The sequence below is a fragment of the Podarcis melisellensis genome (genome assembly GCF_964234715.1).
Source record: "Podarcis melisellensis genome assembly, chromosome: 3".
Lineage (NCBI taxonomy): Eukaryota > Metazoa > Chordata > Lepidosauria > Squamata > Lacertidae > Podarcis > Podarcis melisellensis.
This window is the reverse complement of record NC_138530.1, coordinates 14561073-14581751: the sequence shown is the minus strand read 5'-3', so window position 1 is coordinate 14581751 and position 20679 is coordinate 14561073. Positions and strand designations below refer to the sequence as shown.

Sequence of the window (20679 nt, the reverse complement as noted above, 5' to 3'; positions counted from 1 at the left end):
TCTGATTTCATTTCCAGTGCTGATTCAGAGGTACCGAGGCAGGATTGAAAATGCTAACTTCAGTTGTCACATCTAGCTAAAGCACTGATGCCAAACAAACCTTTCCCCTATTCTTAATAGAACTGTGTTATTTGGATTTTAACATTGCAATGCTTTGTGCACTGGCAAGCTCCTGAATTTAATATAACTCCACCTTGGCCTTGAACAAACACAAATGGAATTTCACACTAATTATTTTATTATTTTCAGAACCTTCTCTGTCCACTGTGACTCGAATTAGCCAAAGAGGGTGACACTTAAATTTCAGTTTACAGAATCCCTTAAGGAGCTGATTTGAGGAGCCCAGTGCTGTGCAGAGGCTAGAGCAGTATCCCTCAACTTTTGAGTCTCAAGATGTTGTTGGACTACAACTCCAACCCATCCCAGCCAGTTTGACAAAGGTCAGTGGGGATGGAACTTGTAGGCCAACCTTAGGTTAGAGCATCAGTGAAGTGAAACTCAAAAAAAAATTCTTCTAAATCTGCACTTCTCCTAATTTTTCAATTCAGCTCTCCGTCCCAAAAAAATGCATTAGTACTTCAACCCGAAAGTGTGCACAACAATGCACATGTTGCTAAAAACAACGTAGAGAAATGCATGATAATAGAGGGAAATGCTTGCAAAAATGTATATATTAAACAAAATCACATACAAAAATATGTGTATTAGGAGAAATGCACACTAAAGTGCTGATGAATTTAAAACTGATTCAGAAATTTGGGAAACCAAATTTCAGATTGGAAAAATGAGAAAATGAAATTGGCAGGTCGATCCATGGTCAATTCATGCTTTTTCAAAGCTCACAGAACAGCTTCTTTTCAACCGTCTCCCACCCTACCCAGGACCTGTTTTAGCACTGTGGGTCCCAATTCATTGATTCCCTATTCTCTGCCCAGAGCTGCAATTCCCAGAGTTCCCTTGGAAGAGGGACTGAGTGTTAAACCACTCTTGGAACTGTAGATCTGTGAGGGGAATTGGAAGTCTCCTAGCAACTCATAGCATCCTTAACAAATTACAGCTCCCAGAATTCTTTGAGGGAAACCCACGACTGTTTAAAGTGGTATCATAGTGCTTTAAACATAGAGTGTGAATGTGGTCCCTGATTATGTTATACTGACTACTTCCCTGCTTGCATCCATCCTGCCACAACAATAACTAATGGGATGTCATATCTAGTAACAAACTGATTGACTGATTGATTGAATATTCTGGAAATGTGCAGCAAGAATATTTTAGAGCAAAGATGCCTCTAATGTAGACCAGGTTGCTCAAGATCCAATGAATTATTTTCTACAAAGAGAGAGGGGGGGAAATACTTTCACATGACAGTGGTTTCTGCTAAAATGTTAACAAGTTAGTAAGCCACAACATTGGACTATCAAATACAGCACAATGGAAAAGAAACCTGATGTGCAAGGGACACTTAACTAGGACTGTGCCTAGAAATCCCATTTTACTTCCACACTCTCTCCAACTGCAAACAGAAGTGCCCTCAATAAACTATCAAACCAAAGGAATGCATGCAAATAAACACATAAACATATTTTTGCATAACACAATAATTTCGGAATCTGTGTCGACAAGCCTTTTCATTTGAGATTCAACATAATTTGAGATGAAAGAGAACTTTGGAAGCTTTGCTAATAGGGTTCAAAACTTTTTTTCTTAAACCAGTGCTAATGTCAATTCCCATGAAATATAAAGTTCTTCTGTACAATTATGGCTCTGCTCAGAAAAATCGGTTTTGTTCCAGGGTCTGTTGTGCTGAAGATTTGGAAGAGTAATAAATGACAGAGTGCTTTAAAATGTTCCCTGTTTAGCAATGGTTAATCTGGGAAGACTATTGCTAGGTAAGTAAATTGTGTTTCTAGTCTAGCATTAAAGGCTGATTCAAATGGTCAAGTAGCAATCAAGGAAGCAAATTACCATCAGCTTGGATTCCGTTAGGTTCACATCAATCTTTGTAAAACGTGTAGGTCTGTTTTTTTATTCCTCTGATTAAACTTGCTGTTTGTTTCCAGAACAAAAGTTTGTGGTGTTGTTAAAACATATATACTGAATGAGGAACCAGGGGCAGAGGAAGGGGGTGCGCTGGGGGTGGTTCGCCCCGGGTGTCACTACTGAGGGGGTGACAAAATGCTTGGCGGCACTCACTGTGGGACCCACAGCACACCCAAACCACATGTCTCTCCTGGGAGAGATGTGGTAGCTTGGGCGTTCGCAGGCTCCATGCTGCCCAAACGGTCAACCCGCTGCCTCCCCCCAGCTGTAGGGCAGCTGAGTGGAAGGAGGCAGGCAGACTCTGGAGGCCCCATGGTGCACCCCACCACTATGGGCAGCGTGCCCCACCCCTGAGCATGTTCCCCAGGCGTCCGAGCAGCTTCTTCTGCCGCTGTGAGGAACTGCACATAGAAGAAATGTGTAACACTGGTCTGTAACATATATGGTGCTAAATTCAATCTCTGGAATCTCTAGTTAATAAAGGATCAGGTGGCAGGTAATGCCCCCTCTTCCTGAGACTCCAAAGGACTGCTGCCAGTCAGAATAGACAATATAGAATTAGACTGACAAGTGGCAGTCCCAAAAGTCAATACACGTAGCTGATTGTTCCAGCATTGTTCCACCTAGCTCAGTAGTTCTCAACCTGTGGGTCCCCATATGTTGTTGGACTACAACTCCCATCATCCCTGACCACTGGTCATGATGGCTAGGAACGATGGGAGTTGTAGTCCAACAACATCTGGAGACCTACAGGTTGAGAACCACTGATAGTCTCCCAGATGTCTTTCTCAGACCTGCCTGGAGATGCCAGGGGTTGAAACTGAAATCTTCTACATGCAGATCTTGTGTTCTACTACAGAGTTATGGCCCTTTCCCTCTATAAAGGCATCTTCATTAATCTGCCATTAATCTGATTTGAACTGATTTTAGAATGAACTGATTTTAGAATGTTGTATCATTTTACTATTGTTAGCCGCTCTGAGCCCGGCTTCAGCTGGGGAGGGCAGGATATAAATAAAATGTTGTTGTTGTTGTTGTTGTTGTTGTTGTTGTTGTTGTTGTTATTCAGATGCAGATATTTTACTCTGAAGAAATGTGTAAGCAGGATGTTATGCCCTTCCTATCTTCTCAAGATGGTGCAACTTCATGTGGAAATTCAAGCCACAGATTCCAAAGGGAAAATCTCCACCTTTCTACCACCCTAGATTGTCCATGCAACATTAAGAAGGGCATCTGCTGGATCAGGTCAGCAGCCTATTTATTTCAGCATCCTGTTCTACAACAGACAGCCAGACACCCATGGGAAGCCTGCCAACAGGACCTGAGCACAACAGCAAATTTAGAACCAAGTCCTGCCATGCTGTTTTAGCTGCCCCTGAGGTTACTGCATTATGTCAGCTGGTCAGCGTAATTGCAGGCAAAATAGGCTGGCATGAATGTGAAGGATGTGGAGAAGCTTGGGAGGTTGGGGAAGTGTTGCATGCAATAGAGGAAATCGCATAATTCACCAGGATGGCACAATGCAATTTGGGAATAATCACCATAGAACGTTTTTCGCGAGGGTAAAAGTGTAAATTGCTAATAGATCAATAAGTAATTTCTTGCAAGAGGAACTATTCCATCCTCGGCAAACGAAGTAGCAAGGTTGTTAAATCAAACTCAAACTTAATATATTAACAAAGTTGAGATTAATCTAAACTGCTAAAATCCCCGGCTGCCCTAGTTAAGTTTATCTCAACTGATCATTTATTTATGATGCCATAAAAATCCAGACACTTTCCATGGTGATTGCTACTTATTTGCTCTAAGGCAACTTGAAATTGCCCAGCTAGACTTTTCAGGGTGACAACTGTGTTTTCTGCTCAAAATTTATCACTGCACAGTAATGGCGAGATCAGTCGGCTCTCATCAGGATTAACAATGCACCCGGCCAAATGCGATCATTACCATTCCTCTGACAGATTCCTTTGCAAATCTGCTGGGACTAATATATCCTCCCCTGACGTTCATATAAATTGAACTGCAATATGTTACTATCATTGATAACAATGATGATGGTTACCTCTCAAAATGGATGATACGCATCCTGGATTATGGATGGTTTCCCCCCACAGATCTATTTTGGACTGGACTCAGACTGTATTATGCACTAACAGCAGAAGGCATTACAACAGCAAACATGGCTGACCATCATTAGGCTACCCCTGTCCAGAAATGGCTAGAGTTGGCACACCCTCTGAAGCCAGGCATAGGCATCCATAGCCACTGAGATCAACAAGTTATGACACCCACATGCCTGCTCCTTCAAGGGAAATGTGACTCCTCCCCCAGCCCAAGGAGGCGATTTTGCCTGCTCCCATATATGCAAACCATTCATCTAGAGAACCTCCATCTTGTCTGGATTCAGCTTCAATTCAGTGGCCAAAATCCAGCCCATTATCACCTCCAGACAATGGTTCAGTACCTGCACCACCTCACCTGGTACTGATGCTACAGCTGGTGGCCATCAGCATATGGATGGAATCTCTACTCAGATCTCCTGATGACAACTCCCAGTGGCTTCATATAGATGTTAAACAGCAAAGGTGACAAGACTGAGCTGTACAGAAAACCATGGGATAATTCCCACTGGAGGCCAAAAAACAGTCACTCAATGCCTTTGGATATAGGAGCAGAACTGCAGCAAGGCAGTGGCCCCCATCTCCCAGCATTGGTCCGGAAGTGGAGAAAAGTATCAAAAGTTGCCAAATCTAGAGCCACGTGACCCTCACCCATCACAGGTCATCAACCAGGGCAATTTCAGTCCCCAAATGAAGCCTGAAGCTACATTGAAATTCCATCCAAGCACCTTCTCAGGCAAGTTGGCCCCAAGTTGAATATTAGCGACTGGGTAACAGTTGTGGAACACTTCGTGGTCCAGGAATGTCCTCTTAATGAAGGCGCATGCTACTGCCTCCTTCAGATCTGCTGGTACAGCCCCCTCCCACAGTGAGGCAATAATAAAACTCTTTTCAGTGTGGATGTGATATGTTCACCACAGATCAGAGCTTTAGTTCCTCTTAATGTTGTCTAGGATGCATCACACATGCATGGAAACACTTGCAACCTCAGGGCAGTCTTTGGCATTTAAGGGTTCAGGGAAATGAATCCAGTTACTTTATATTATTTTTCAGATTGGATTTGGAAGGAGGATCCCGCCTGTCAAAAGCTGTGAGGCTTTCAGTAAGAGAAAAAAATACATATGCACCAAGTGACTGGAATATTCTAAGCAGGCCTGAATCTTAATTATAGCTCCATCCTCACAACCAAGTATATAACTCGTCAAGTTATTCAGGTGTCAAAAATCACTGCAGTAGCCAAAAGGGAAGCCCCGGTTTTTCCAAAGTGATTCAGAACCCAATCTGCAGCCTTGTTAAATCCCACTGAAGTCAGCGGGGCTAAAATGGTTTTAAATCCTTCATTTTGCTCTTAACCAATAGGATTAGTCTCTCAATGCCAAAATCTCTTCCAAAAATTGGATTGAAATGTATAAATCACTTAACCGCATTTGGAAAAAAAAGAAAAGAAAAGAAACAACCCAAAGAACATTACTCAATGGCAGGAAATCAAATTCAGGAAAGGATAGCATTGTAATAGCCATAGCAGAAGCTGGAATCGAAACACACAGAGAAATAGCAACATTGCATTTTGCTGATGGTACTTACGATGTGTAGCTCTAGATAATCTCCAAGCCCAGTAGAGCTATCCACTCGCACCAAGACGGCTTCTTTCTGAACTGTGCTGAACCCTATCGCCAGTCTATCTGCTCGTGTGCTGGGCCGATCATTGGGAGGCCACGTATACGTGATCTGTCCACCCCCTTTGCTAAATATGTATGTCGTTCCCGCTGTAAGAGAGAGAGAGAAAAAATATTAGATAGGTGTTTTGGACTTAAACTTTTCTTTCTCTAATAATAATAATAGTAATAATAATAATAATAACAACAACAACAACAACAACAACAACAACAATAATAATAATAACAATAATAATTTTTATTTATATCCCACCCTCCCCAGCTGAAGCCGGGCTCAGGGCGGCTAACAACAAATAAAATAGTACAACATTCTAAAATAATTTAATTATAAAATTAATTCAACTCAAATTGATGGCAACCATTAGGCTAAAGTTCTGTGAAGATTGCCAAAGGAGGGGGTCAGGCTGTGCCCTGGCCAAAGGCCTGGTGGAACAGCTCTGTCTTGCAGGCCCTGCGGAAAGATGTCAAGTCCCGCAGGGCCCTAGTCTCTTGTGATAGAGTGTTCCACCAGATTGGAGCCACAGCCGAAAAAGCCCTGGCTCTAGTTGAGGCCAGCCTAACCTCTCTGTGGCCTTCAGGATGTATGTTCTATGTATGTATGTTCTATGAGAAAATTAGGTTTAAGAAATGTTTCAGGAATTATAGTCTCAGCACACTGACCCTCTGACAAACACCCTCAAATCTTGGTTTCCTTGGTTGTCCTGTCAGGGATGGTCTCGCCTTAGACATACAACACAATCTTAACCAAGTCTCATCAGCAGCAAGTCCTACTGAGTTCAACAGAGGCTTACCCTCAAATTAAGTGTGGTTAGGATTGTAAGCCTTAACTGCTCAACACAAAACTGCTCCTAGCTCCTGAGGAACCACTGGCCTTCCAGACATTGGGACTCCAGCTCCCATCAGCCCCTCCTAGCATGGTCAACTGTCAGGGATGAAGACAGCTGTAGCCCAAAAACATCTGGAGGGTCACAAATTTCCTCTCTGATTTGAAGCTCACAGGCCATTTTGTTTATTGTGCATGTGTGTTTACATGTTTTCCGTTTCTGGGAAATATATTAAACCTGCAACATATAATAATTTGGTCTGCAGTGACTCACCCAGTCATTTAACCCATCACTTAATGCAGTAAATTTGCATGTGTGACTCAGCCTTTGGTGTTTATCAGCTGAATGTGTGAAATTACTCCACTGAAACCCTTTTTTAAAATAAAAATACAAATGTTGTGAGTTCCTGTTCTGTCAGTGACATTTATGAATGATGGAATACATTTCCAAGTCATCACTGCACTGAGCCATGGCCCACCATGCTTGGGTGATCCAAGCCTTTAAGTAAGTGATAGCCAATATGATGCCACACAAATGTTGTTACTCTGAAGATGCTGAGCATTGGACCTGGGAACTTTCTGCATACAAAGAGCCACTGAGCTGCAGCCCAAGAAGACATCACAACCCCAGGCCCATGTGACATTTGTTTGTCTGTTTATTGCATTTATGTTCTGCTTTTTCCTCCAAGTAGCTCAAGGTGGCCCACAGGGTTCTCTCCCTCCTCCTTTAATCCCCCCCCCAAAAAAAACCAACAACATTGTGAGGTAGGTTAGGCTGATAGGAGTGACTGGCACAAGGTCACCCAGTGAGCTTCATAGCTGAGTGGGGATTTGAATTCTGGTTTCCCAGGTCCTTGTCCAACACCACTACATTAGCTCTTGCTATGGTGTTCACTATGTCAAAAATAATCCTAACCATATATTGTGGCCACATAGTTTCCTGGAATCCAATAGCTAGCTGCTTTCTACCAGATCTGCCTCTTCGCCTGTCTAAGCCAACTGTGTTGAGTCAGGCTGGTAGTGCTTCCCTGGCAGAGTCTGTTGCCAATCACCTGATCCTTCCAACAGCTTCAACAGGGACTGAAGCTGGGATTTCCTGCATGAAAGTATGTACTCCACTACTGAGCTAGGTATTTGCTCTCCAAAGCAAAAGGAGGATTTCTTTTTAAGCTCCTCTTGGTCCATTTTCTACGGCCGGTAGGCTAATATAAGCTTCGTGGGTCCCAAGTTGTTGCCAAGGCCTGTGTCTTGTTTAGGCAACAACAACTACATGGAGAGCATTGGGAGAGGATGCAGAAAGAGAGATTTTCCCATATACTAAAATGCAGCTTGCAATATATAAATACAGATAATGGTTTTATGGGGTTGATCAGTTTGCAGTGGACAAAATAATGAATGGAACAACAACAACTTGCTTCAATAGTCCTGTGATTGCAACCATTCAATTCAAAGTGTTGGTGCTGACCTTTAAAGCCCTAAACGGCCTCGGTCCAGTATACCTGAAGGAGCATCTCCACCCCTATCGTTCAGCCCGGACACTGAGTTCCAGCGCCGAGGGCCTTCTGGCGGTTCCCTCATTGCGAGAAGCCAAGTTACAGGGAACCAGGCAGAGGGCCTTCTCAGTAGTGGCACCCGGCCTGTGGAACGCCCTCCCACCAGATGTCAAAGAGAAGAACAACCACCAGACTTTTAGAAGACATCTGAAGGCAGCCCTGTTTAGAGAAGCTTTTAATGTTTAACAGACCACTGAATTTTAATACTTTGTTCGAAGCCGCCCAGAGTGGCTGGGGAAACCCAGCCACATGGGCGGGGAATAAAAAAAATTTTATTATTTATTTATTATTAATGCAGCAAACCTATGAAAGATGCCACCGATTTGTGGGAGACACTGCACAGTTAACAAGCTTTCGTTGTTGTTGTTATGGAGATGTGACTTCTGAATAGAGACCTTCCCTGTATATTCATTGGGTTTCATATCAATAAATAAAACCTTTTTGGGATTTATGAAACCTTTTTGGGGTTTATGAATGCGCTAACAAACCCAGCCAACAATCCAGGTCAACTGGATTGCATCTTCATCTGGTCTGCACCTTCTTCCCAGATCATGGACTTTCTCACCACACATCTCAAGCAATGCATAGTGAAGCTACATAACTCATTGATGATGTCTACCAACTTGGATAGCTTTTAAAAAGGACTCAACAAACAGAGGAGAGGGCTATTGATGACAACTGATCATTAGAGGCTGCAATGCTTCTGAATGACAGGTGCCAGAAAGCACAGGAAGGCAAAGCACTCTTGTGTTTGATTCCTTTTTTCTGGTTTCCCACAGGCATCTGGTTGGCCACCGTGAGAAGAGGATTCTGGACTATTGGCCCAATGCAGCTGGATTGTCTTGCATCCTTAAGAGTAAAGTAGCATCTCTTTGCAGTTGCATTAAGCAGGCTGCTGGGTTTAAACCTCAAGATTCTGTTGAGTGGAATGAAAGATCTCCATCTCCATAGTCTAGTTTGATCACAATTTTTGGGATGTTTGGTGGCTAGAGTTTCAGTGATCATACAGTGGTGCCTCGCCAGACGAAATTAATCCGTTCCGCGAGTCTCTTCGTCTTGCGGTTTTTTCGTCTTGCGAAGCACGGCTATTAGTGGCTTAGCGGCTTAGTGGCTATTAACAGCTTAGTGGCTTAGCGGCTATTAACGGCTTAGCAGCTTAGCGGCTTTAAGAAAAAAGGAAACAAACTTGCAAGAACTCGCAAGATGTTTCGTCTTGCGAAGCAAGCCCATAGGGAAAATCGTCTTGCGGAACGACTCAAAAAACGGAAAACTCTTTCGTCTTGCGCGTTTTTCGTCTTGCGAGACATTTGTCTTGGGAGGTACCACTGTACTTGGAAAATTGTATCTGAGAAGCAAAACCTAGCCTATAAAAACTCATTCTACCCATATTAAGCCAACCAAAAACCAAAGAAAACAGCCAGGGCACTCCCAGCAGGGTCAATTGGAGCAGTGGAGCTGGCGCAGCTTTTGAAGCCTTGGGGACTCTTGCTGGTCAAGGTGGAATGTGGTGAGGTGATTTCTCATCCATCTTTACTGCAGACACGGCCAGGGTGGGGAGTGGTGGAAGACATGTCTTTGGATCCCTCTGATTAAAAGCCTCCAGCATACTGCCCTGAAAAGTCCCATTTTGGGGGCTTCTCACTGGCTACTGCAGGTGGGAGGATGATCAGCTATAGATTACTACAGGCTTTGGCTGGAGGTTGAGTCTCTGCATGCATCAGCTGTGCTCCACTTCATCTACAGGGACCAGCAGAGAGGCAACTTTGCTTCATCCTAACGCCGCCAGCCCAGCTGGGAGTAGGCCCCTGTGAATTCATTAGGATTTATTTATGAGTACATACTATTAGGGTTGCAGCCTTAATCTTTAAGGCGGTGCAAGACTCCTCCTTTTATCATACTTCATGTTTTCAACAGGATATTTTAGGTAGTATTTATTTTGTTTTATTTTTAAAATCTTATTGGCCTCATTTTATTTCTTTATTTATTTTTACTAGGAAACTTAAATGTTGTAAAATATATGTGTTTTTTTAGAAGCAGCAACAGCAGCAACTTTTTGGAGAAACCAGTTTTAAAGATCATCAAAAGTTTTGAAGTGAATCGCACATTAAAATTAAAGCACACATGCCAGAAAGACTGTCCAGTGTTCATTAACCGGAGGCTGAGTTATTACTGATTTAACTGGTATTTTGTTTGACAAATGGGAATAATGACAAATGGCTGGTGTTACAGTGCGCTTGGTTGCCTTATTATGCCTGAAATTATTATCATTTCCGCTTTTTAATTACTTGTCTTGCTTTACAGTTGTGCTGCTGGATCTATCAGACTTGCGATTATAAATTGTTCTAATTGTGCATTGTCCAGACAAGCCTGCTTATGCACCAACTAATAAATGCAATGAATGAATGAACGAATGCAGATGCACTATCATGTTGGGATTGGATATCACAGCTGGCTAGCAGAAACGACTGTCGGCTACCAAGTCCTGCTGCCACAGTTAGTGGAACCACGATTCTAGCATTGTCTACATATGAACTGGACCTCAAATATCTTCCTCGAGCCCAAGTCTGTTTCCTGAGATCCTTAAAGACAAAAGGATGTGCTCCAGCCCTGAGATAGAAACATAATAAGGGCATGCTGCATCATATCATCTGGTAAACCAACCCAGTTCTCACAGATGCCTATGGGAAGCCTACAAACATGCCTGTGATTTCTAGCAGAGTGCTTCCAACAGACTCAGATTGGCATGTACAAACTATCTACCTGTCCGTCCATCCATCCATCCTTCTCTCTGCTGTATCTTTTGAATCGGAAAGCCAAGTTTAACATTCATATACTTTTTTAAAAATCAAGAAATTTTGAACACATATGAATAGGCTCAGGACTGCCAACTGTGACTGTGGGTGCCTGGGGACGTGGGTGCCATGCAGCGTGCTTGGTCCTGGCACCAAAACTTGTGGGTGCCCGGCCCTTTCATGGGAAATTTTGTGGGTGCTCAGGCACCCAGGGAATTGTCACCTATGAATAAGCTGCAGGGGTCATGGGTACTGAAAATATTCTGATTCTTTAAAGAGCAATATTATTAGAAGTAGCAGTAGTATTTATTTATTTTAAGAAAAAACATACACAATGACCAAAACAGGTAAGTGTGGCCTTTAGAATCTCCATCCTAACTCTCTTAGCAACAGCAAACTACAGTACTGTAGCAAAGGGGTCTTCAGAATACTCAAGGGGACCTCCAAGTTTGTGGGTATACAGTTTTTTTTAAAAAAACAACAACTTCAAAACAATGTGGGAAACCCCTCTTCTCCCCACTTCCAAAATGAGAGCCCTAGATCAAGCGTAGCCAAACTCATGCCATCCAGATGATGTAGGCCTACAGTTCCAATCCTCCCTGACTATTGCTGGATGAGATTGATGATAATTGTAGTCATGGAAGACACCAGTTTGGAGAAGGCTGCCTTGACTATCCCAGAGCAAAGAAGGCTTGGCTGCCAGGAACGTTGAACAGGAGCACTCCTGTTAGTGGGCGAGGCTATATACTGCAGCGTCGAACAGCATGGCTCCAACTTGTATTACACAAAAATGCTAGCTGCTGCTTAAGGAATGTCATGTTAGCCTACTCTCAGCCACCACTATTATATTTATTTATTTATGGTCCAGACGAGTCACTCGAGGACAGTGGGTGAAACAGTCTGGAGATACAAATATGGGCTGTCATGTGGTTAAGCCTCTCCGCTGCCTCCCAGTTGCCATGAGCTCTTTGTCTGAAGTGTCACAATAAATGAGCTACAAGTTCCTCGCCTCCATTTTGGGCGTCGCTCTACGCATAGCATTACCAAATGCAGCTAATTGATTTTGCAACCAGGCAGCTTCTTATCATCTATTTAGTAGCTGTGTTGGTATTCATTCATTCCTCTTTCTCTCTCTCCCCCTCTCTCATGCCTTTTCCTTTTAAAACTCTAGGGGGAAAGAAGTGTAACAAATGTGACATCAATAATCCGGTTTGACTGCACCACAAATCTCTTGACCTGCCTCTGGATGGCAAATTGCCAGAGCGCATCCTTTGCAAGCAAACCTGTCAGCCCCTTTTAAACTCCAAGGACAAGGAGGGTGCTTGATAAACCCCCCAGGCACCTAAGGATGCATTCACATGTAATGGACAATTTTATGCGGTCAAAATCACCTTCCAAATCAGGCCAGGGTGGGGCAGCCTCTAAATCTGTTTCATCATGATGGAGATGACAACTGCATTCAAAGGCAGGGAACAAGATTTGTTCCAGATCTCTGTGTTGCAAATTTTTTCCTCTTCATCTTCCTTCTTCCTGGGCACTCCAGCCGCACTCACTATGATGCTGCTTTAAACAGTCATGGCTTCCCCCAAAATAATTGCAGGGGGCTGTAGTCTGTGAAGGGTGCTGTGGGCTGTTAGGAGACCCCTATCCCCCTAACAGAGCAAGAGGTCCCAGAGTTTGGGTGCACATGGGACCATCAAAAGTGCCCTATCAGAAGACTGCAGTGATCGACTCAGGACATAAGGAATCAGGTACAGTATAAGGAATTAAGTTATTTGGGGCCCAAGTTGTTGAGGGCTTTGTGAATTAGCACAATAACTTTGATCCTGCCCTGCTTGCAAACTTGTAACTAACACAGCTCTTTCGGCAATGGAGAGACATGTTGCCAATTGCCTGCTCCTGCAAGCAGTCTGGCCAATGCATCCAGACTAGACACAAGGGAAGTCCCAAATCAAGAATTACAGTCCAGAGGTTACCCAGGCATGCATGGACTGCTGTGGTCAGACTGTCCTGGAAAGCAACACTATCTATGGGTTAGAGGAATAGCTTGGTATAAAGGAGATGCCTGAAAAGCAATTTGATATAGAATTAAAATTCTCCTTCCCTCCTGCCCACTTTCTTTCAAAGGAGCTTCGCTTTAGCTATGCTCTTTTTGACTCCCTGCCCACCGCTCCCGTGGCCCGAACACCAGCTGAGATTCAGAAAACGGTCTAATTAATCTGCGTTGATGAACACTAGACCTGCCTTTGTCTAATCCACAAAGCCACTGTTCTTTCAGCTTCCCGTGTTAGTTATGCAAAAATGGGCTATAAGCCATTTGAGAAGAGGCTCCTTAGTGTTTGTATTTCAGGAAAGGCAAATATAATAATGCAAAATTCATTACTCAGGGACCAAACAGTAGTTTAATGTCCAGCTCTCCCCATTAACTATTAAAGCAGCTGAAGAACCAAAACAATTGTTCTAATAAAGCGCTGGGCTTGCTATCAATTTCAGATCTGCAGAGCCACAATGGTGTGGGGGGTGGGTGTGTTTGTGTGTGTGCCCACATCTTAGTCCAAATTTCCTTCCAAAAGTATAACCACTGAAACCAATGGCAAAACTCCACCCACCCGCATGGCTACTGAAGCAAAGCTGAACTGTGTCACAGAATTACAAAGGCTGTAAACAAGCCCATAATCCCTAACTTGCTGCCTTAACCATCATATCCTATTCTCAAAGCAACCTTGCAGATGCCGCGTATTCTTTGAGAAGGGATACCAGCATCCTAAGGCAGCTTGTTCTAATTAACACCAGCTCCAGGGTTTGGGGAATTTTCAGTATATATTGCCACCAGTGACCCCCTTATTCCAGTGGTCCTGCTACCTCTATGCCACTGTCTCTACCTGCTCTCTGTGATGGCCTGGGACTCAGGCTCAGACTTGGAACCAGAGTAGTCTCAGTCCGCACCAGATCCTTTGCCTCAGGCGGCATCGGAACCAAGTCTGGGGCCTGATTCTGAAGAGCCCCAGTCTGCAGAGGTTCCCCTGCAACAAGCACCAGCTGGGCCAAGTCAGGGGCCTGTGCCTGCCCTGGCTCCAGATGCAGGGATTACCTCATTGGCTTCAGCTGGGCAATCACTTACAGCTGCTCCACTACCAGTTGGGTCAGGAGAGGCTGAGGCGGCCTCTGGGTCCAGTAACCCACCGACGTCTCCCAAGCTGCAGAGACTAAGGTCTGAGAGAAAGAGATACCTGAGTACTCACAGGAGGAGTACTCACCCTTGGGCAAGAGAGGGAGGTGAGTCACCAGGGGATCAGGACTGGCCATTACCCCGACAAAGATAAAAGGCTGTCAGACCCTGCCCCAGGTTATGGGAGCAATGTTGCTGTTTGCCAGAACCTGCCTGAGACCCTGTGCCTGACCCTGCCTCGTGTCCTGCCTTGGCCCTGTTGGAATGACTCCTCGCAGAACTCTTGGATTCGGGACCGGACTTGGACTGCGTTGCTCGGGTTACTCCCAGGCCCAGTGCACTCTCTTCTCCTGGACCCAATCCACACATACTCAACCCAGCTGACAGCACTGTATGCCAAAAGCACATGAATGTCTAAAAAATGCTCCACCTGTGCTAAAAACCATCACCCCCAAACTCAGGATGGATAAGTCTGTTCTAGTCTATAACAATTTCTCTCATAGGTCATAGAATCATAGAGTTGGAAGGGACCCTGAGTGTTTTCTGGTCCAGCCCCCCACAATGCAGGAATTGTTCTGTCTTGTTTCCACAGCAGGAGTGGCCAACGTGGTGGAACATGCCTTAGGGATTCCACTCCAGATATGCATAGGGCTTAATCCTTAGCCTGTTCTTCTCCCGAAGATATCCTGCAAGACAGCGGAGGTTTAGAATAAGAGTTTTCCTTCTCCTAGAAGGGCCAGCTTCCCAGGTTGGCAAGCCCCATCTGCCCCTCACTTCCCTCTACAGCATTTGCAAGAACCACCTTCTTGACTATTGGACACCTATTGGTCTAATTCATTTAATCCACTGGAGTCTGTCTCTGCTTTCTAGGCTTACTGAGCCCTGATCAGTTCCTCATTTTTCCAATCTCAAATTCAGTTCTCCACATTTCTGTAGCAAATTTGTATTTTTTTTTTTTAAAGTCCTCATGGAAATTCGGCATTTTATTCACAATTCTCCTAATAAACACATGCATGCATGACATTTTAACTAATATCAGCATTTCCCCCCATAAAAACAAATTTCCTAAGAATATGGGGTTTTGTATGTTATTTTCACTAGCACAGTTATTATTATATACACTTTCAGCTAATATATATATATATATATATATATATATATATATATATATATATATGTAAATACAGTATGTTTGGAGAGCTGCGGCACAAAGATTCAGAAAAGCAAGTATTTTGCAGGGGGGCTGAGTTTCATTTCTTGTATTATTTCAGAAAATGCAAGTTTGACAGATTCACCTTAACATAAGAAGTGAATCAAATTTCTTCCCCAAACCCTCCTTCTGAGTAATTCTGCATAGGAATGATCCAGAAGCCAGACTATTCCTGCCTTGATCGTTACAATTCCTTTGGACAATTTCTTCTGCTAGCATGGCTTTCCTTGGTGGCTTGTTTCTGTACAAAATCCCAAACCAAGTAGCACCCTTCCTTCTATAGCCTTGTTATATATATGGGAGAAATGATGTAATTATCTTCTACCCAAATCCGAAGACTGCAGCAAAATGCCATGTGGGAGCCAACATAAAAAAAAAGGTCCACTCCATTTATAATTCTATTAACGGCAACAAGGAAAAATGTGTCTTTCTTTGAATACTTGCCAAGGCATCAGATGGAAATTAAAAGTCAAACATCTATAAATAAGGGAAGAGCTCATCCCTCCTACATTTTCCCCACCGTACTGTCAGATAAGGATAAGTTTATTGAAGATGCGGTATTTTTTCTTGGGCAAAAACTATGTTATTCTCTCTCTCCCTCCCCGTGTGTGTGGACACAAATACGTATATGTGCTTTTCACAAGTGAAATTGAAATATTGCATTAGCAACCGCCTAATTTCATTCGCGCCTTGGAAATTTAGGGACTTCTGCTTGCATATTGACTGAATTGCCTATTAATATAAATGAGTGTTACACACCAGGGACCAGAAACACTTGCAATGCCTACCGATTCGTTCCTCATGACTTATTAATTGCACCAGATGCTGAAGGAGTACAGTTAAGGGGCTGGCCGGCACAGCTGAAGGGGCAAGCAGCAGAATGCGGCACCAGGAACCCAGTTCGGATCTTACCAAGTCTGATAGCAAACAAGTGACTCCACCATCTGTTAATAGTCTACTTGAAATGGCTAGGCAGTCCCACTTCAGGGAGAGTAGAAGCTCCACAGGAAACACCTGGCAAAACTGGGGTGTTTTGCAAGCCAAACAACTGCTACTTCAAGGAACATTCAAGCTTTTCTAGCAAAACAAAGTGGAAGTTGAGAAGTAGCACTCCATGCTCCCAACTGATTGTAGAGTAATTGTCATGCAACCTTAGGTCAGCTCACCATAGCCATTTGAGCCAATTCACACATATTTGTTTGGAGTGGCGCTCTGGGTTAAAGCACAGAGCCTAGGACTTGCTGATCAGAAGGTCAGTGGTTTGAATCCCCGCAACAGGGTGAGCTCCCGTTGTTTGGTCCCTGCTCCTGCCAACTTAGAAGTACGAAAGCACGTCAAAGTGCAAGTAGATAAATAGGTACCGCTCCGGCGGGAAGGTAAACGGCGTTTCCGTGCGCTGCTCTGGTTCGCCAGAAGTGGCTTAGTCCTGCTGGCCACATGACCTGGAAGCTGTATGCCGGCTCCCTCGGCCAAAAAAGCGAGAAGAGCGCCACAACCCCAGAGTCGGCCATTACTGGACCTAATGGTCAGGGGTCCCTTTACCTTTAAGATGTACAGGAAGACAGGAGTGCCTGGCGTCCATGGGGTCACGAAGAGTCGGACACGACTAAACGACTAAACAACAACAACACCTAAGATGGTTTGTGTGGGTGTTTAAAATTGTGTCTAGCAGCCTACAAAAGTAGGTCTGGTTCACCCAGACAGTTGCTAAGATTGTTGCCAAAGCTTTAGGGCACTCACTCTTTACATTCATATGTTCAGAGATAAGACTTTGAAGATGACTTTACTCACTTGCTCGGGAGTAAGCTCCATCAAACTCAGTAGGGCTATGCTCCAAAATAAATAATTGTTAGTTTTGTCGTTTTCCAACCTTAAATTTAGTTCTCCCACATTAACCCGCTAGAGCTTCAACTCCCCATCCCTGTTTCTAATAAGCCAACTTTTCACCTTCTAAACCCGATTTCCGAAGCTGCTTTTATATTCTGCACTCATATTCTGCACTTTGCACTCATTTGCACTCAAATCTCTGCTGCTATTTAAAACCATTATTTCCCCCTCAGTGTCACTCTACTCGTGCTTTACTCAAACCCTTGTCATTGTTTAAAGCAGCCCCTTTGTCTCCTTAAGTGTCTCTTCCTTCTCACTATACTAAAATGTCTCCCTCTTCCATTCCTCAACTGCCTCGTGTGTGGGAGATAAAGGATGCAGAGTCTCAAATACTCCTTTTTATGAAGGCTCTTTATTCAAACCTCTACCGTTGTTTAAAACAACCATTCCAACTTTACTCAAAGTTGTTGTTTTAAACCATCATTTCCCCCCTCTCAATGTCTCTTTCTTCTTCCTCCATGCCATGTCCACTGCTGCTATGCAACTTGTCTTCACTTTTGTTCCCCTACTCCAGCCAGACTTCATGCAAATCCAGGATTGGGATGCAGCACTACAAATCCTCTGATGACATTCTTACATTTTTTATTATATAGAGAGATACACACACTTTACCCTGTGCATTTTTTTTTACATGCTCCTTGACTGACGAACTGCATTGCAAAATTCAGAGAAGTGCTGATTTTGAATGCTTTTCAGAAAGTCAGAATTGGGTAGATTCACCTTTAAATGGAAACTGGATTGAATTTCTCCCCATCCCTATTAACTTCCAAGTAGATACGTATAAGACTGTGGTACATACATTCCAGCACATACAAAAACCAAAGCAAATGCTATCTGTTAAACACAAACACGACAACTTTCAGACAAAGTCCAAGACAGATAGGGGGCAGAAAACCCACAACTGGCGCAGTTGAGATCTGTGTTCATAGTAAGCTGTGAATGGAGCATTTGCACGAGATACAATGGATAAGAGGAGGGGAAGAGGAAGTAAGCAGTATCTTTGTAGCTTTGATCAAAGCAGCTGAAGAAATGAAATGACTTTGCTAAAGAAACCCTGAACAGAGCAAGAGTGCTCAAAATGTGTGACTTGCTTTGAGTGCGTCAAGAGAAACAGATACTTATAGTGCTGGAAACACACACACACACAGTTTTCCCTTCAGACTTGTGCTAACAACAGCAGCAACAACAATAGCAACAACAATAACAACAACTCCTCATCAAGAACACAAGGTCCACCATTCAGAAGGATGACTAGAGCCAATATTATCCCTACACACAGAGACACAGGCACTTGCTTCGCCGGCTCCATTAGTTGTCAGGACAAGCCGCGGAATTCTTTTAATTGCTGTCAGGTAAGATTATATCACCTACCCTAAATAAGCACTCTGGTAGAGCCCTGCTCAGCCATTCACAATTCATTTGATTTGCAGAGCAATAACTGAGGAAACAGAGCCTTTAAATTCACGACGCTAAAGTTTCCTCATCAGCATCGCAAATAAATTCCCCACTGAAAATTCATGGGCTGGGAAATCAGGGATGCTGAATGGCCAAATCAGCATTCTAGAGACATTGAAGAGGGTCTGAAAGATGTGGAAGTTTTTTTCCTAAGAACGACACCAAGCAGTTGTTGTTGCCTTTTACCAAAGAAGAGAGCATAAACTTCTGTTCATGGTTTTTGAACTTTAAAGAACCTTATCCCTCTTTAAAGAAGTTCAGTGGTCCAGCGTTTGCTTGGGATGCAGAAGATTCCAGGTTCAGTCCCTGGCATCTCTAGGTAGGGCTGTGAAAACCGCAAGCTCACCATTGCAAAAAAAATCCCATAGGGCGAACAATGGGCCATCAGAAGAAAAACAGATTTGGTGACATTTGGAACTTGCCGACAGTGGGCCCGTTAAACTGCAGAATGGAACAGAGAAGCCGCCAGCTTCCCCACCCCCCTCCTCCCCTTCTGTTATATCAGATCACTGATTCCTCTCCTTCTTCCCTCCACCCTCTCTCCAAATTCTAGCTTGGCACATGCAAAAAAGTGACATGCTGTGTCATTATGGTAATTGCTATCATTCTGCTTTGGAAAAGATTTATCCCGCTCTTTTTGAGTGACAAGCTAACTGCCGGAGTCCAAGGAAGGAGATCAGAAGTGACAAATGAGTGTATTATGCTTTGAACTATTTGTTTTTCATAGTCCCGGTAATTACTGAGCATGGACCGGCCTCCTCGCTGAAGCCCATAATAGTGTTCACTGAAATGAGTACACTGTTGTTGTTGTTTTTATCCACAGTAAAATTGATATATACTCTACATTTTATCCATCAGCCCAGCATGCTGTTTTTGTTTTTGTGTTTTTGTTTTTTTGCCTGTGACATGACACAGAATAAAACCAGACTATGCCAGGCCTATCACAGACCTCATTATAATGAACAATGAAGTATCTGCCCTACATTTAGTCAGTTCGTTTGGCTTACATAAGCCAGGTATCATATACTTTCTGACTGACAGAAGCCCCCCCCCCCAGCTTCTTGGGGCCAAACTATGTGCAATGTTTGTTAAGCAGCATGTTCTGGAGTCCAAGATTCTTCTTCAAACATGGCCAGTTCGTGGCCACCTGATCAAGACTTTGGCATGGGAATCTGCTTCCCGCTGCCCTGCAATGCAATCTTATTCCAGACCCCTCCTGAGCCTGCAATCTACCTTCTAAAAAGTGGGTGGGAGTAGATTTCTGTCACCTAAGGACCACTTCATACATTACATAATTCCACATTTAAAACAGCTATGTAGTTAAAGTGTGGGAAACCCCCCCCAAAAAAATACTTAAGTGTGCATATAAAAAAGTACGATTGAGGCCACATTCACACCATGTTTAAAGGACTATTATACCACTTTAAAGTGTCATGGCTCCCCAAAAAGACTTGTAGGGAGATGTAGTTTCTTAAGAGTGTTGAGAGTTGCTAAGGAGACCACTATTCCTCTCAGTTCTCAGAGTGGTTTAACCATCAATCTCTCTTCCTAGGGAACTCTGGGAATTGTACCTCTGGGAGGAAACCAGAGGTCTCCTAAAACTCTTGCCACCCCTAACTACAGCTCCCAGAATTCTTTGGGGAAAGCCACGACTGCAGGCCTGGCCCACCCATGAGGTGAGGTTAAGCCTCAGGTGGTGGAAACCATTGAGGTGGCACCCTGCCAGTGGAAAAGCAGTGCCAACATTGGTGCCTAATTCTGGCGAGATCTTGCGAGGTGTCTCTTGCCAACATGTAGATGTCATGGCAAAAGGGACAGTGTTGTAGCTGGCTGTGGGAGCAGGGCCAATGGCACAGCCCCATCCAATGGATCTCACCATTAGAACATAAAGGGGGCTTCCATCGTCAATGTAATTTGCCTAATATGAAATTCAATGGAAGTTTGGGTGCGCTTC

General features: G+C 43.7%; 1 protein-coding gene across 33 annotated transcripts in view; it reads right to left on the bottom strand.

Annotated features, from left to right (window-relative positions):
* Window positions 1-20679, bottom strand: part of NRXN1 (neurexin 1) — a 981700-nt gene that overhangs the window by 236677 nt on the left and 724344 nt on the right. For all 33 annotated transcript variants that reach the window (XM_081903670.1, XM_081903681.1, XM_081903676.1 and 30 more), the window contains one exon: window positions 5745-5926. In XM_081903670.1, the coding sequence (XP_081759796.1) occupies window positions 5745-5926 (182 nt within the window). The remainder of the gene's footprint in view (window positions 1-5744; window positions 5927-20679) is intronic.